The sequence below is a fragment of the Abramis brama genome (genome assembly GCF_963993115.1).
Source record: "Abramis brama genome assembly, chromosome: 1".
NCBI classification, from domain to species: Eukaryota; Metazoa; Chordata; class Actinopteri; order Cypriniformes; family Leuciscidae; genus Abramis; species Abramis brama.
The window spans coordinates 33,293,872-33,310,783 of record NC_139963.1 but is presented as its reverse complement, the minus strand read 5'-3'; the positions used below and the strand labels follow the sequence as shown (position 1 = coordinate 33,310,783).

The following is a 16,912-nucleotide window of genomic DNA, read 5'->3' as shown; positions in this document are numbered from 1 at the left end:
CATTACAGGTGTTTTATTTACCTTACTTGGGAGCATCACCAAGCCACAGCAGGCTACAGCATACATGACCCTAGTTACCTGTGGTTGGCCTGGCCGTCACTCAGAAAACAACAGGCCAAATCAGAAGAGAGCCTCATAGAAAATTAAGTATACAGGCCAAAATCGATCTGTTCTTGACAGAGCTCCTGAGAAAGGAGCTGTAAAAATACAATGAGATGGTTTTTGGTACTTATACTGCAAATATATATTCTTAAGGACATCAAAACCTAAAATAAATCTTCAGAAAGGTGTACAATATGGGACCTTTAACTTATATAAAGAAAAGGTAATCTTAGCGTGTGTTCACACTTGTAGTTCGGTTGGCTTGGTTCGTTTAGTCTGGGCCAAAAAACAAACAAAAAACATTTATTCCTGGCCCACTTCGTGTTCAGATTGGCATTTTTACCGAACCAAAAGATACAGATCCTAAAGTCATACGGATACGTTCACAACCTGATTGGTCGGCTTTTATGACCTATTGCCTATTTTGAGACAGAAATTACTGAACATCCAAAACAATGCTGTGTTCTGGGCTAAACTTGCCCGTTGTATGAGCGTAGCCTACATATAAATACATTTCAACCAGTTGAGAACTCATGAAGAGCTTATAAAATGTGTACAGGAATCAGAACAGCTGCAGGAATCCCTCCGTCACACACACAAATGAAGATCTGCTGCGAGGAGTTGCGGTTCTGATGCCTGTACCGAACTGTGATGGACAACATCGCGACTATGACAGGAAAAAAGATATGCGTGAGAATTCTGTCCTTTTTAGGGTATCATCTTACTGTTTTTGGTTTGTTTACATGTCTTTGGTCCGTGTTGCTTTCGTATTTCATTCGAACCGCTCCAGGTTTCGGATGGCAACGTTCACACATGCTCAAATGAACCGCACTAACAGAGCAATCGCACCAGAGTCTGTTTTAATCAAACCAAACATGCCAAGTGTGAAGACACCCTTAGCGCGGTAACCCTAACCTAGTGTTCCAGCACTGCTAGGTGATTGCTGGGTGGTCACTAGGGCATTGCTAGGTAGTTGCTACGGTATTACTAGGCATTTGCTTTGGGGTTCGGGGTGGTCACTGGGGTGTTGCTAGGGCAATTGCTATAGAGTTCTGGGTGGTAACTAGGACATTTCTGGTTGCTAGGGCATTGCTAAGTGGTTGCTTTGGTATTCTAGGGTGTTGCTAAGCAGTTGCTGAGGGTTCTGGGTGGTCACTTGGGCTGAAAGATTAATCGTTTTAAACCGAAATAGCAATTTGAAAGGGAGCGGTTTTCAAATCACAAGAGCTGCGATTATTTCGATTAAGGACTAGTAGAGTAGCACCCTCAAGCCCCTTAGTTGATACTGTAATAATATATTGGTGAAACAGATTTGGCATTCTAGGGTGTTGCTAAACAGATTTGGCATTCTAGGGTGTTGCTAAACAGATTTGGCATTCTAGGGTGTTGCTAAGCAGTTGCTGAGGGTTCTGGGTGGTCACTTGGGCTGAAAGATTAATCGTTTTAAACCGAAATAGCAATTTGAAAGGGAGCGGTTTTCAAATCGCAAGAGCTGCGATTATTTCGATTAAGGACTAGTAGAGTAGCACCCTCAAGCCCCTTAGTTGATACTGTAATAATATATTGGTGAAACAGATTTGGCAAACGCTGCATATTTGTGTTCGTGCTGCGAGAACGTCAAATGTATATATTTGCAAAATGTGTTTTTGCAAAGGTAAGCAGTGGAGCTAATCACAGACATATTTGTTGATCTCTTGAACACTATAGCGATTTAGAGGTGTTTAAGTTACTCAGAATCCACTCCTCACTCAAAACACAAGATTCAGTGCTATTCAGTGCTATGAGTTATGCAGGCTCGCAATTAACAATCTAATTAACAAACAAAGTATAGAGACGATGTAAGTAAGAGATTTAATGTGCATTTTGGCAGCTTCATTGATTGTAATGGAACTTTGTGAGATTGCGAGGAACTGACAAAGCATCAGTGTTTTAGTGATTGTAAAGTGAGCGCTCTTTCATGCTTTTGAGGCTACAGCCTATATAATTCATTGAATAAAACTGTTGTTTTTCATGCTGGGGGGGGACGACTGCGAAAGCCCGCCCGCACTTACAATTGATTGGTTGGGTACACACACAAGGTCTCTCGCTCCCTCTCTTCACGTTCTTCTGCCAAGCCCTATGATTACAATGAACGACCATCATTTGAAGTGTCACACAGTTCTGAAATTATCATACATTATATAATTTTTTGTCATTATTGATCGTACATCGTAGGTCAAATACGATAATTATCGTACGTCTGGCAACATTGCCTGATCGGGAGCATGAGAGAAACAGCAGAAGCACAGTGTGAGGGATGTCAGGTGCATGATGCTGAAAGAAGGATCCTCAGCCCTGTAGTAGAAAGTTCCGGTGGGTGTCTGCTGGAACAATAAAAACAAAGGTGCTTTTAGATGGGGCGTGCACTAAGGCTTGATTTAAAGGCTTGTTGTGACAATGTTTTAGACAGATTTGTGAAGGCAGTGTGTCTCGGTGCCACAGGCACTCAGTGTGAAGGTCATTGGCACTGACAGCCACACAAATACACACTCTCATTGCGGTCAGAGTTGAGGCCCAGCAGAGCCACAGCAAAATAGCAGGCTTTCATTGGATTCTAAGATAAGCTCTATCTGAAATGAGCTTGACAAACATTGCAGCACGACTGCCATCTGCTGTGAGGCTGTGTTCACCAGGATAATCTTACCATGTCATCTCTCCTGCTGCATCTCACACATTTCTGTCTAACTGTCTCAGCCACGTACCATACCAGCTTTTAAATTGACTATGGATTATACCAAACCTGTTTGTCCATTTCTTCCAGGTGGATTCAAGGTCTGTCTAACCATAGGGTTCCTAGACATTGTTTAGGGGGGCTTTGTCCACGTCTTTCATATCAGCCCACATAAAAATCCCCCTAAAAAAATCTAACCTCACTTTTGAAGCAATAAATATTTCTCTCAGGCACAACAGTTACAATTTCAGGTAAGAAGCTACTGTAAGACTGAAATTCTAGAATTGCCCACACATGATAGTGTTGAGCTACAGAACATAAATATAATGTTGAGGGTTTATTCAGTTTTGGTGCTGAGGATTTTGATTTGTGGTAGAAATTCCCCCATGCAGCTGACTTAAGTCCATCTGGGACGTCTACTGGCAACATTCACCCTGGGACCTCTACTGGCGACATTTACCCAAAACGTCTACTGACGACACTTACGAATTTATTGTCTAGCATATCTACTGGCGACGTCTGCTGAGTCGGACGATGTCTGGCCTCCTATGAACACTATTACTTGGGAATACGGTCTCTGTTCCACTGACCTGCTGCACAGCAGTAACCAGACAGACTCCAGACAATGCCTTTGAATATGCTTTAATCACATCCGGGAGGATCTCGGACCAATTTTAGAGAATTCCCCTCGACCAAAGGAGTACAGTTTTTATAGAATAAGTGTTAGGGCAAAGGAGACTTGATTCATTACATTATTTTCTCTAATATGATTGGTTCTTCTTATGTATAATTCTCTGTTCATTGGTAAAAGCTTGATGCTGGGGTCATAAAGTTAAAAATATATATATATTCAGACAACTGTCTAGCTTTGTTATATTTAGACAGCATCTAGTTTTTCTATATCAAAGCACACATCCAGACACAATTTGGCCAAGTGTTGGGGACATTTAGTTTGCAAAAGCATTAAATGTTAATCCTGCAAGAAAAAGGGATGTTAGTTGTTTTATTAAAAATGTAAAATTTCCCTCACAGATTCATCATAGGATTAGGCTTGCTGCGATAGACTGTATAACCGGTGTTACCGTGTTCGGCTATAGGCTACACCAATTACATAACTTGCTCACCGTGGCAATAGATTTATAGAAGCAAAAACCATTTAGTTCCGTTGGACAATGGACACTACGCTACAATTTTTTACTTAAAAGCATCTGCTCTGCTCCATACAGCATGAGATGCAGAGTCGCAGCACAGTGAAGCAGGTGTCAGATTTCACTTATTACGTGACAAGAGTAAGGAGAGATGACTGAAAAGACGATGGCGGAGGATTTGGTGCACAACAGATGCTGAGCATCACTGACAAATGTACACAGAGTATGTGTGATCGCGAAATCGAAAGTGAAAATAAAAATCATTTCAAAAGCCATTTCAATCCCGCACATATTGAAAGTGGCTCCCTGACGCCTCAAATTATAGGCCTATACACAGAATATGCATGATCGCAAATTGAAAAGAGAGCGCACATTCAAATCCCTATATACCGGTGTGAAAATTATATCGCCACCTTTCTAGGATTCGTGTGTTTTGAGTTTGTTCACTGAAACGATTCATTCAGATTCGTTCATTGATTCGTTCAGTGTCCATTTCTTTAGATGCGTCCATTTCTTTCGCTAGCAAAAGGTGACATTTAAACTATGATTTTTATGTCCTTTACGTCATTGAATTGATTTGTTTAAAAAAACAGATTCATTATTACTGTATGTCATGATTATGTTTCTACCACATGGGAGTTCTCTAATTAAACACACAGCTTTAGCTCAGCAGATAATGTTAGTTTTTTGTTTGTTGAGAGAACAGTGTGCAATACAGACTGCATTTACGGATCAAAAATGACCTCCTTTATAAGCCTACTTCTTGCTGATGTTTTCAAAACACACAGCTTGTGCAGCTACGACTCAATGGCAGGATTAATGATGCTGTTCTTTTATTGAATTCATTACCACGCTCAGTGAGCATTAGTAAAGTCTTAATTGTTCTGTCTAAACCCAATCAGTTAATTATGACTTTTCATTTCATGAACTGCAACTATGCAGTTTCTCCCATGCAATTCGTCATCTTAATAATTTTTAATATACTAAAGGTTCCTGTTATTGCAGCCAATCAATATAACAAAACAAATCAATTCAGTGAAAGCCACACTGTGAGTTGCTTTGAAGCCATACAACTCATTTTTAAAAGATGACACTAGTTTAAACATTTTTCATATGAGCAAGAGTTCTGGTAAACAATTATATCTGAATTGTTCTGATACTGTAAGTAGCATAGGTCAGTAACAGTATATTTAAGCTCATTAATTTATTGTAGGCCGTTCAAAAGATTTTGATAGAAATTAATTTGTTCAGCAAGGATGCATAGAATTTATCAAAAGTGACAGTAATGTTTAATGTTCTGTTATGCTGGAATTTAAAAGGGGTTTCTAGTATGTCAGAGATTTACTGGGGTTACCATTAGGGGTTACCACTGGAAGAATAGCCTGTGGGTAGGTTAAGGCTTGACCGAATACCACTAAGACTATATGTTGCTTTTAAAAAAAAACAAAAAAAACAATGGCTGTAGTGTGTACACTTCAGCACAGTGGTAGTCTCTTTGCTAATTACACAAGTACTAGCAGTTAGCAATAATACAAGTACAGTAAATGATTTGAGTTTATAGGTTCTGATTATAATGGTTTTATGCAATTTAATTAAGTTCCAGCTACATAAAGCATTTAAGTAGTATTATAGTTTAATTTAATATAATGTTGACTCAAATGGAATAAGTTCACAGTATTCATAAATATTAGTTTTTAAACTTAAGTGGTTTAAGCTAATCAGTTCCTTTAATGATTTTAGTTACCTTAACGTTGGGTTTTACAGTGTACAAAATATTTCTATTTCACGTAAATGCTCTTCTTTATGTTCCCAAATCAGCTGAACCGTCTGGGGATGGAGTCTCCATTCCCCGGGATGTGGCCGAAATCGTGAGAGCTTGTTGGCTGCACGATTCATTCGGGCTCTCCCGGAATGTAAATGGCTCGAAGCTACCTCAGATGCTTCTGACTCCATAAGAGGAGATGGCGAGTTGCAACATACGGCGGGAGCGCAGACCACCTTGTCGGTTGATATACGCTACTGTCGCCGTGTCGTCTGAATGGACTAGTACGTGTTGGTCCTTGAGCAATGTTCGAAAACGATGCAGAGCCAAACGTACTGCCAGCAACTCGAGGCAATTGACATGCCAAAGGAGCTGGGGTCCTGTCCAGCATGTCTATTGCACATGGCACCCCAGCCCGTGGCAGAGGCATTTGTTGAGACAACAACATGCCTGGAAACTCATTCTAAGGGCACTTAGGCCCATAGAAAGGAGAGATTCGACCACGGGGTGAAGGAGGTGAAGGGGAGGTGGAGCGTCCCGATGTGGGGGCACGGTCATATGCCGTGTCCTGAAAGAGGAGGCCAGGGAAGGATGAGCCTTCCTGCGGCCACCTCCACGGCGTGGCCTGGGTGAAGGCTGCTGCTGGGGCCGGGCAGGAGGGGCGGGAGCTGCAGGAGGGCTCCCTCGGCAACGAGCGGACTGAGGTGCCTGAACCGGCGGCTGGGTGGAGGCAGCAGCTGGCCGCCGGGGCAGAATGTGTCTAATAGCCTCAGTCTGCTTCTGGGCGGCCGAGAACTGTTGGGCAAAGTCCTGGTATATGGGGGAGTTGAGGGATCGGGTTCGCTCAGCCTCCCGCATATCAGCCAGGTTAAGCCACAGGTGCCTTTCCTGGACCATGCATGTCACCTGACCCAGGGAGCGTGCGGTCACCTTCGTCGCCCGTAGAGTGAGGTCGGTGGCGGCACGCAGCTCTTCCATGAGCCCTGGATCAGCTCTACCCTCGTGCATGTCTCTGAGCACCCTGGCCTGGTAGACCTGTAGGATGGCCATAGCATGCAGTGTGGAGGCAGCCTGCCCCGCAGCTCTATAGGTCTTTGCCACCAGAGTAGATGAAAACCTACAGGCTTTGGAGGGGTGCTTTGGATCAACGCCCCAGGTAGAAGCTCTCTGGAGACACAACTGCATCGCCAACTGCATCGCCAACTGCACAACTGCAACGCTACGCATTAGCCGCCGCCCCGTCGAGGGTAGAGAAGGCGGAAGAGGTCGCTGAGTCTGCGACCTCATCCGGCAACCTCGCGGGTTGCAATGTGCCAGAGAGGGGTGTGGTCCAAGGAGGAATCGTCGGAGCTTTGTTCCACACCGTGACCCTCAGATCACCCTGGCCACCAGTCAAAGTATCCCCTCTCACGGTGGGGATAGATTGGGGTGTGGCAGAGGGGACTCTGCCTCTTCTGAGGTCATCGAGTCTCGATCGCAACTTTGCGATGGTCATGTTCCTGCAATAAGAACATGACGCATCCACGAACACTGCCCGAGCGTGATTTAAGCCCAAACATCCCAGGCAGTGATCATGCCCATCAGAAGACAATACTTGTCTACCGCACCCAGAAATACACGGGCAAGACATCTTTAAAAAGACGTGCCACATGCAGCTCTTTTAGAGAGGAGAAAAAAAGTGCGTGTGTGTGTTGAAGCGCCCAGGGAGATCACTGCAGATCTTGGCAGATCACTGCACAGACCAGCAGCAGGTAATGTGATCTCGCTGGAACACGCCGTAACACCAACAGCACTGAAGAGTCGCTCGTCTCGAAGTGATATAACTCAGAAAGGCTTGCAGAGGAGTGAAGAATACTCTTGGCTCCGAAGCAAAAACATAATGCGAGATTGCCGCGCAGCTCCTTTTATACCCACGCGGTGGGGCGGAGTTGCGCTATGCAAATTCCGCAGACCCAAGGCATTGTTTTGCCATTGGCTCGTTTTGTAGAACTCGAAGGTGATAGGCTTCTAAGCGAAACCCCCATTTCGTCAGTCATTGACGTAACTCAGAGTGACTGACTGAAAGGGAACCATAATATCTTCGGTAATAGAGATAACAGACATCTTGTGATAATAAGTGTTCTCATAAGAGGCTTAATGTTCTTTCTAATCTGAGATCATTCCCTTAAATGGGAGCACTAGAGGAGCAATGGTGGAGCAAAATTTGATTTATGAGCAAGGAAGAGCCTGTCGTTTTGCTGCCTCCCCCTTTAATAAAACAATATGAAACCTGCCTTCAAATGAAAGTGTTTCAGAGAAAGAACAACTGAAAAACAGCAGAGCTGAAATATTTCAGAAACGGATATTATCAGCAGTAGGATTGTCTCGTTTGATGACATTTTGTTGGAGATAAATGTTGAAGAGGTGGAGGAGCCAGTAGAGCAGTAGATGTGCCTGGATTATTACCCATGATTAATTTGATTTGTCTGCCAAAAACCAAATGTGTGAGATCATTGATGGAAGAGCAACAGTTTATTCTATTTGAAACAAACACCATTCAAATTAACAGTGAAATGCGGAGGTCATATACAGTCTGCAGAGCTTGTAGCGTCATGGCTCTGCTGTAACCCATTGGAGGAGGTTTTTGTTTATTTAACATGGCTGCCAAATCTTGCTAGTACTGTGACATTTCTAAGAGGGTGCAGTCAAGTTTAATGATTCTATATAGTCCCCTGGTAGTTATAAATAATCCAGTAAAGTGTTAATAAAATGATTATGTGTGTCTTGAGGGCATGATTGTTCTTCCGTTATCGATAACTCAAGGGTCTGTGTGTAATATATTCATGTCTCTTTTGTGAGTCAGTGTCACATAGTATATATGTACATTTGGGTCCACATTTGAAAAAAATTAAATTACATTTAACTAAATATTATATTATTTTATACACATATTATATACATATATTTCATTTCTTGGGGTGTCTATAGTTTGGGGTCAGTGCAATTTTTTTATGTTTTCTTGAACATGACAATGAGTTCACTGTACTAAAATGGCCCCCACAGTCACCAGATCTCAACCCAATAGAGCATCTTTGGGATGTGGTGGAACGGGAGCTTCGTGCCCTGGATGTGCATCCCACAAATCTCCATCAAATGCAAGATGCTATCCTATCAATATGGGCCAACATTTCTAAAGAATGCTTTCAGCACCTTGTTGAATCAATGCCACGTAGAATTAAGGCAGTTCTGAAGGCGAAAGGGGGTCAAACACAGTATTAGTATGGTGTTCCTAATAATCCTTGTAGTGTGTATATATATATATATATATATATATAATGTATATATATAGTTGTAAACAATATCTTATTAGACATTCTGCTCAGTCAATGGAGGAGTGCTGATTGTGCTTCCTTTCGAGGGAACGCCTTGGGCTTTAGTACCCTCATTAAGAAAAGTAGGTCAGGCGACGTGTGTATATGTGTTTACCTATGTCTTGCTCTATAGTGACACATGAGAAAGAAATACATACACGCATATATGAATAGACAGGGCTTACTGTATCTGACCTACTAATAGAGAAAGTGACACAGAGTGAAAGGAACATGAATATTGTATTGCATGAGATGTGGAGCCTGGGAAAGGGGGGACGTTTGGTGGGGAGACTGGCCCATCCCCCAGCAGCTCTTCTGCAGTGGCACAGTGCAAACCTGCATGATAGTGCCAGTGAGAGAGGAAGAGATTGGTCAGACCGGATTCCTGTGAATTTAATATTCTGCTCTGAGCTGAGGGTTTACATTCACAACCGCAGCTATGGTTACAGCATATTTCATGCACCAATCACAGAAAGTGAGCTGTGACAGAAAATCCAATGAGAGCTTTTTGTCTTCTCCACTTTGAAAAACCTTCTGCACTACTGGGTTATGAACACAGGACACTACTGCACTCTGGACATGTTATACTGTATCATTATAATGCACTGTGAGAAAATACTCAGATTCATTCTATGAAAGTAAAGCTGTCATGAATGTGTATAGATAATAATATTAATTTGGTGTAATAGGTTTTTATTTTCAGTGTTTATGCTATATCATATATATATGGGTATGTATATATATACTATATATATATATATATATATATATATACTGTATATATATTATAGTTATAGTTGATAAATTTCTGTGTAAAATAACCAAACAAATGTCTGTTATTTATATATTATGATATTTACATATCGTTAGCCTCATAGCATAATTGCCTATAAGTCATGTTTTTTTTAAATAGGACGTAGGCAATTATGCTATGAGGCTAACGATATATATTATGATATTTACATAATATCATTTACATGTTCTGAATGGCGCACAGTCCTAAAATCTACATCCTGTTTATGTTTTGTGTCTGTTATTCACAGATTTTCACCACTGCACCATGCAGCTCTCAATGGAAATGTGGAGGTTATATCACTGCTGCTGGACTCTCAGGCCTTAGTTGACATCAGGGACCAGAAAGGTACAAGAAAAACATTAATGCAGAAAAAAAAGTACTGCATTGCTTTAGATGTCACTTCCTAACGATCTTAAATAAACTTAACTCTACATGCATGTTTTAGGAATGTGTAGTGAAGTCAAAAGCCTTTCCTCTCGTGTTCCAGGGATGCGGCCTCTGCATTATGCGGCATGGCAGGGAAAGTCCGAACCCATGAAGTTGCTGCTGAAGTCAGGCTCCTCAGTGAACGGTCAGTCTGATGAGGGGCAGATCCCCCTGCACCTGGCCGCTCAGCACGGACACTATGACGTAGTGAGTACATACTGCTACAACACCATGCCCACTCTTCTTCAAAGACGGTGTATGATAAAAGATCCAACATGCTGTTATGGATACTGACATCTTGGAAGCAGAACCTGGGGCCGGATTCATGAAAATCATCTTAAAGGGTTAGTTCATCCAAAAATGAACATTCTGTCATGATTTACTCGCCCTCATGTTGTTCCAAACTTGTACTTTTGTTCACCTTTGGAACACAATTGAAGATTTGTTTCCCTCCATTGACAGCTGCACAAATACCACTTTGACGCTTCAAAAAAGTTCATAAAGAGATTGTAAAACTAATTCATATGAATTGTTGTGGTTTAGTCCAAATTTTCTGAAGAGACTCGATCGCTTTATATGATGAACTGATTTAATTTAGGCTTTTATTCACAAATTAACATTGATCAGCAAACATAAACAGATGCTCAACCGATCCTGCTTAACGTGTGAGAACAAACCTCATTGGTTCTTGCGGAAGCTCAAACGTGCTGCATAACACATGAAAATGAACCTCATTGGTTCTTGTTGAAGCTCAAACGTGCTGCGTAACACGAGAATGAACCTCATTGGTTCTTGTTGAAGCTCAAACGTGCTGCGTAACACGAGAATGAACCTCATTGGCTGTTGCTGAAGCTCAAACGTGCTGCGTAACATGAGAATGAACCTCATTGGTTCTTGCTGAAACTCAAACGTGCTGCATAACACACAAGATTGAACCTCATTGGTTGTTGCTGAAGCTCAAATCTGCTGCGTAACACGAGAATTAACCACATTAGTTGTTACTGAAGTTCAGACGTGCTGCATAACATGAGAATTAACCTCATTGGTCCTCGCATGTCAAGCGAACATGCTTGAGCTTCCGTTTACCACAACTGATGTGTGAGTTGATGAATGTTTTTATATGGGAATAAAAGCCTAAATTCAATCTGTTCAACATATAAAGCGATCGAGTCTCTTCAGAAAATTTGGACTAAACCGCTCAATTCATATGGATTCGTTTTACAATCTCTTTATGAAATTTTTGAAGCGTCAAACTGGTAGTTGCGTAGCTGTCAATAGGGGGACAGAAAGCTCTCAGTTTAATCAAATAAATCTTTATTTGTGTTCCGAATATGAACATAATTCTTACAGGTTTGGAAAGACAGAATTTTCAACATGGGGTGAACTAACCCTTTAACCCTCTGGGGTCCTTCGTGTAACAGTCACACTTGGGACCTTCGGGTCCAAATGGACCCGAAGGGAGGGATTAATATATAGAAAAAAAAATCATAATATTTTTTTTTTTACTTGTTTTTTATAATATTTTTTCTTTTCTTTTTTGGTGTTTTGAAATAATTTTATGATTTATAATTAATATTTATGCAATAATTATGACCCATTTTTTCCCATTGAATATAATAGAATTTTTTTATATATATATAATTTTTATTTTATTTTTATTAAAGCTGTATTTCATTTTAGAGTCAAGCCTAGGCCTCATGAAAGCAATTTTTGAAATGAGATGGGCGCCAACTGGTGGACACACTGAGCATTTTTATCACGCAATAGCACATTTTTACCACTAGTGGATATACAGCTCTCTGTAGAAAGGCTTGCGAATTCTAGTGATTTTTGCCTGAACAGATTTAGTCTGTTTTGCACTCTTGATGTTTAAGAGATTCACCCCTTCACTGTTGAGTCCTTTTTTCTTCATCCTGGCTGATTTGTAGATTGTATGCACCAAAAAACTCTGTGTTTTCATATGTTTGGCAATTTCCCATTCATTTCCTATGGGGGTCATTTTTGACCAAAGAGCAGAAGTTTGATGACCACTTAGTATGCTTGGATCATGACCTCAATATTTTTTGTGTGTTCACATACCTAATACCATAAAAGTCACCTAGTTTCGTAACATTCCGATGAAGCTGTGATTTTTAAAAATTCAAAACAGATTTTTGTAATCTGAATTTATTAGTGTGTATGTGTATAAAAGTGTGTTTGTGTGTGTGTGTCTGTGTGTGGATGTGTCTGTTTTGCACTCTTGATGTTTTAGAGATTCACCCCTTCACTGTTGAGTCCTTTTTTTCTGCATCCTGGCTGATTTGTAGATTGTATGCACAAAAAAACCTCTGTGTTTTCATATTTTTGACAATTTCCCATTCATTTTCTATGGGGGTCATTTTTGACCAAAGAGCAGAAGTGTGACGACCACTTAGCATGCTTGGATCATGACCTCAATATTTTTTGTGTGTTCACATACCTAATACCATAAAAGTCACCTAGTTTCATAGCATTCCGATGAAGCTGTGATTTTTAAAAATTCAAAACAGATTTTTGTAATCTGAATTTATTAGTGTGTATGTGTATAAAAGTGTGTTTGTGTGTGTGTGTGTGTGTGTGGATGTGTCTGTTTTGCACTCTTGATGTTTTATAGATTCACCCCTTCACTGTTGTGTGCTTTTTTTCTGGATCGTGGCTGATTTGTAGATTGTACGCAAAAAAAAACTCTGTATTGTCACATTTTTGCCAATTTCCCATTCATTTCCTATGGCGGGTCCATTTGGACCCGAAGGTCCTGAGTGTGACTATTTTTTTTACAACCGCTTAGACTATTCAAATCCTGTCCCCAATTTTTTTGGGTGTTCATATACCAAGTACCAACAAAGTCACCAAATTTCGGACCATTCCGATGAAGCTATGATTTTTTACATTTTTTTATTTAAACGCTTCGGGACCATATGGACCCGAAGGACCCCAGAGGGTTAAGAAAGAATTTAAGAAAGTTCTTAAGATACATTCTAAGAAGTTGACTGTCACAGAATGTAAAGCACAGGATTGTGGGATATCAAATGCAGGATACATCTATGCTGCCTTCAAAAATCAATCAGATGAAGGTATCTTAGGAGACAGGAAGTGAAACTAACTTTGTATTCGGACGTGCCTTGATGCCCTCCTCCCGTGTAATGCAGCATTTTTAAGTTTTCGAACACAGCCAATGACGATGTTTACAAAAATAACCGAAATAACCATATATGGAGCTTACAACGCTTAGTTTTACTATGCATATCGTCATTTGCATATGCATATTCATCCACGTGATACCATGTTTAGCGGTACGAGACTGTAGGAAAATATGAGATACGGATGTGCCGTCACATTACATTGCTAAAAATCATTTAGTAGCCTTGCCTTATATTTGAATACATAAATCAAATCATAGTATAAAATACATTTCAGAAAAAGTTTTTCTCAATCTTTTCCTCTGGCCAAATAGTATTTTGAATTGCTTTATATTTTTAATGGAAACAGATAGGCCTTATTGTGCATTATTGATCATTATTTGCGCAAAAATATTTTCTCAGACCACAAGTTCTGCTATTATCATGCGCTAAGCAATCCTCGATGTAGTTAAAACCAGGAAAAGTGTTCAAAAGCATCACATCCACTACAAATATTTCTATTTATTAGAATATAAAAAATGTTGTAACTTAATGATTTCATGTAATTTAAGTACTTAACTCAAGATTGGCATATTTAATCTAAATGTGTATATCAGATGTAAAACATAGTTTTAATCATTATTTTATTTATTTAAACTGTTTTTATGAACATGCACTGTATTTATGAGTAGGACTCATAATGAAGATTTAAAGTGGTTTTCCTTCATCTGCCGTCAGTCCCTCAGCTCACCATCAGTGTCGCCAAACTGCTCCGTCTCCAAAATGTTTGTATGCATGGGTCAGAGTTTGCATGCAGGTGCACAAATTTTCCCTTCAAGTTTGTTTTATAAATCACAACTTATTCGTTGGAAGTGGCGTATGCCTCTCTCAGGGCCTGTTTTGTGCATACGCACCGCTTGTAAATAAGGCCCCTGATGTCTGAGGATTTCCATTATGATGCACACAAACACACAAATCAGTTGTTTGGCAAATGGTCCCTTTAGTAAATAAATTTGTTGTACCAGCAATATCTCCATTTTTTTTCCGTTCAATATACAGTAGTAATTTCAAATGTGATAATGATTAGCATATGTCAGCCGGTGCACAAGAGAATACCGGCACTTTTTTTTCCACTTAAAGCAGCGATCCTAACTTTAAGTTATTTACAATGATTTTAAAGAATATTCTTTTCAGGAATATGAATTCTTCTTAAATGTTGTCTTAAGAACAATCTTAAGGAAAAAGATGAGAACATTCTTAAGAAAAGTTTCTTATTTATTAATAAGTAAAAAAAATAAAAAAGCAGTTAAGAAGAATTTTATTCTTAAGAAAGTTTCATGAACCCGGCCCCTGATGAGTCAATGCTTTGAAGCGAGATCATCCCACACACACATGCATGTAATAAAACGCACATGCTTTCACCTCTTTCTCTCTCAGAGTTTCTAGTGCTTAGTGAAGAGGCAGTTTCAGTAGATACTGGCTATTATTCTGTGACACTGTGCGTTTTGGTTACGTGATGATCCTGGTTCCAGTGGCCTTAATCCATGCACAGCTTTTTTATCACCAAACACCATAATAGTCTATATTTCAGCATAAAAACTACAGCTAGCCAAATTGAAGAAAAATGTATTCATTATAATCGCATTATAATCAATGAAGCTGTCTCTGAATCTCTTATTTACATTGCACCTACACATTGTTACAATGAGACGATTCAAACGTGCAGAACTCAGCACTGATCAAAAAAAGCTGGAGCGGTGAGTGGATTCTGACTAACTTAAACACCTCTGATTGGCCACTGTGCTCAAGAGATCAACGGAAATGTCTGTGATTGGCTGCATTGCTCAACGCTGCTAAAACACTTTGTAAATAGAAACATTTAACATTCTCCAGAGCGCAAACACAAATACACACTGGAGCGTTCGCCAAATATGTTTTGCAAATATGATATTATTACAGTATCAACTAAGGGTGCTCTTGCTTTTGTTTAATAGTGCTTAGCACCCCTGTAGAACCATGCTATGCAGTGTTCTAAAACAGGTTTTAATTCTGGCATGTTAAATCAGAGTTTAATTTTTTGTTTTGTTGTGTATGAGCGCATCCCGATTAGGAAAAACATCCTCTAACCCCAACCTGCTTTTTTCACAAATCTCACCCTGGGGATGCACAATAAAATCCTGCTATTAGTAATCTGTTAATTACTTTCATGTTATGATTGATAACCTACAATTTTTTTTATTATATTGTATTATTATATTATATTATATTATATTATATTATATTATATTATATTATATTATATTATATTATATTATATTATATTATATTATATTATATTATTATATTGTCTAAAATAACAAAATAAATAATACAAAATTAAACAATAAAACACTCAAGAAATAAAATATTTTTTATATTTCTAAATGTAAAAATAGGTGGAATAACATGTTTTTAGAAATATTATATATATATATATATATATATATATATATATATATATATATATTTACTATATTAAAATTAAATACTATGACAACCCTAACCTTAACCTTAACCCTAACCCTAACCCTAACCCTAACCCTTAATATCAACTATGGTAGTGATATATGCAACTAACAGTTGGTTACCTGTCCACAGTCTGAGATGCTTCTGCAGCACCAGTCGAACCCCTGCATAATGGACAATGCTGGGAAGACACCACTGGACCTGGCTTGTGAATTCGGCCGTGTTGGGGTGAGTCACACGCTGCTTTGGTACTGTCAAATTACTTGTATATCTTTTTGTTTCTGTCTGTAATTGGTTTTTGTGTGTGTATGGTCTTCTGTTTGCCCTGCAGGTGGTCCAGCTGCTGCTGAGCAGTAACATGTGTGCAGCTCTGTTGGAGCCCAAACCCGGAGACTCGACTGATCCCAATGGCACCAGCCCACTGCATCTCGCTGCCAAGAACGGACACATCGATATCATCAGGTGAGCTCTCTGAGCCCCAAGACTCTAAGAATGCTTTTCTAAGAATAGAAGTCACACCTCCAGTCCGCCATTCTAGATCTCAGGCTGTCTGTGCCGGGTCGATGTTGCACCTTTGTTTACCAGACACTGAAAGTAAATCAGGTCACCTTTTCTAGCCACTAAAACATCTTGGGATAAGAAATCTTGGTGATGCTTTACAATAATTTTTTTTGTTAACATTAGTTACTGCATTAGGTGTCATGAATTAACAATAAGCAAAAGATTTGGTTACACTTTATTTTAAGGTGACATGGTTACATTGTACTTACTCAAATAAGAACTGATTAATATTAATTAACTACATGTACTTAGTATAGAGTTACGGTTAGGGTTTGGTTTAGGGTTGTTACTTGTATTATGCATAATTTACTGTTATTACTATAGCAAGTACATGTAGAAACATGTAACTACATCACCCTAAAGTAAAGTTTTACCAAAGATTTTCACATTATTTATTAATCTAGGTTCATTTTTA

General features: G+C 39.5%; 1 protein-coding gene across 8 annotated transcripts in view; it reads left to right on the top strand.

The window, feature by feature from the left end:
* caskin1 (CASK interacting protein 1) overlaps positions 1-16,912 on the top strand; it is a 109,486-nt gene that overhangs the window by 69,149 nt on the left and 23,425 nt on the right. For all 8 annotated transcript variants that reach the window (XM_084133938.1, XM_084133937.1, XM_084133936.1 and 5 more), the window contains exons 3-6: positions 10,116-10,213; positions 10,356-10,501; positions 16,069-16,164; positions 16,268-16,398. In XM_084133938.1, coding sequence (XP_083990064.1) covers positions 10,116-10,213; positions 10,356-10,501; positions 16,069-16,164; positions 16,268-16,398 — 471 coding nt within the window. The remainder of the gene's footprint in view (positions 1-10,115; positions 10,214-10,355; positions 10,502-16,068; positions 16,165-16,267; positions 16,399-16,912) is intronic.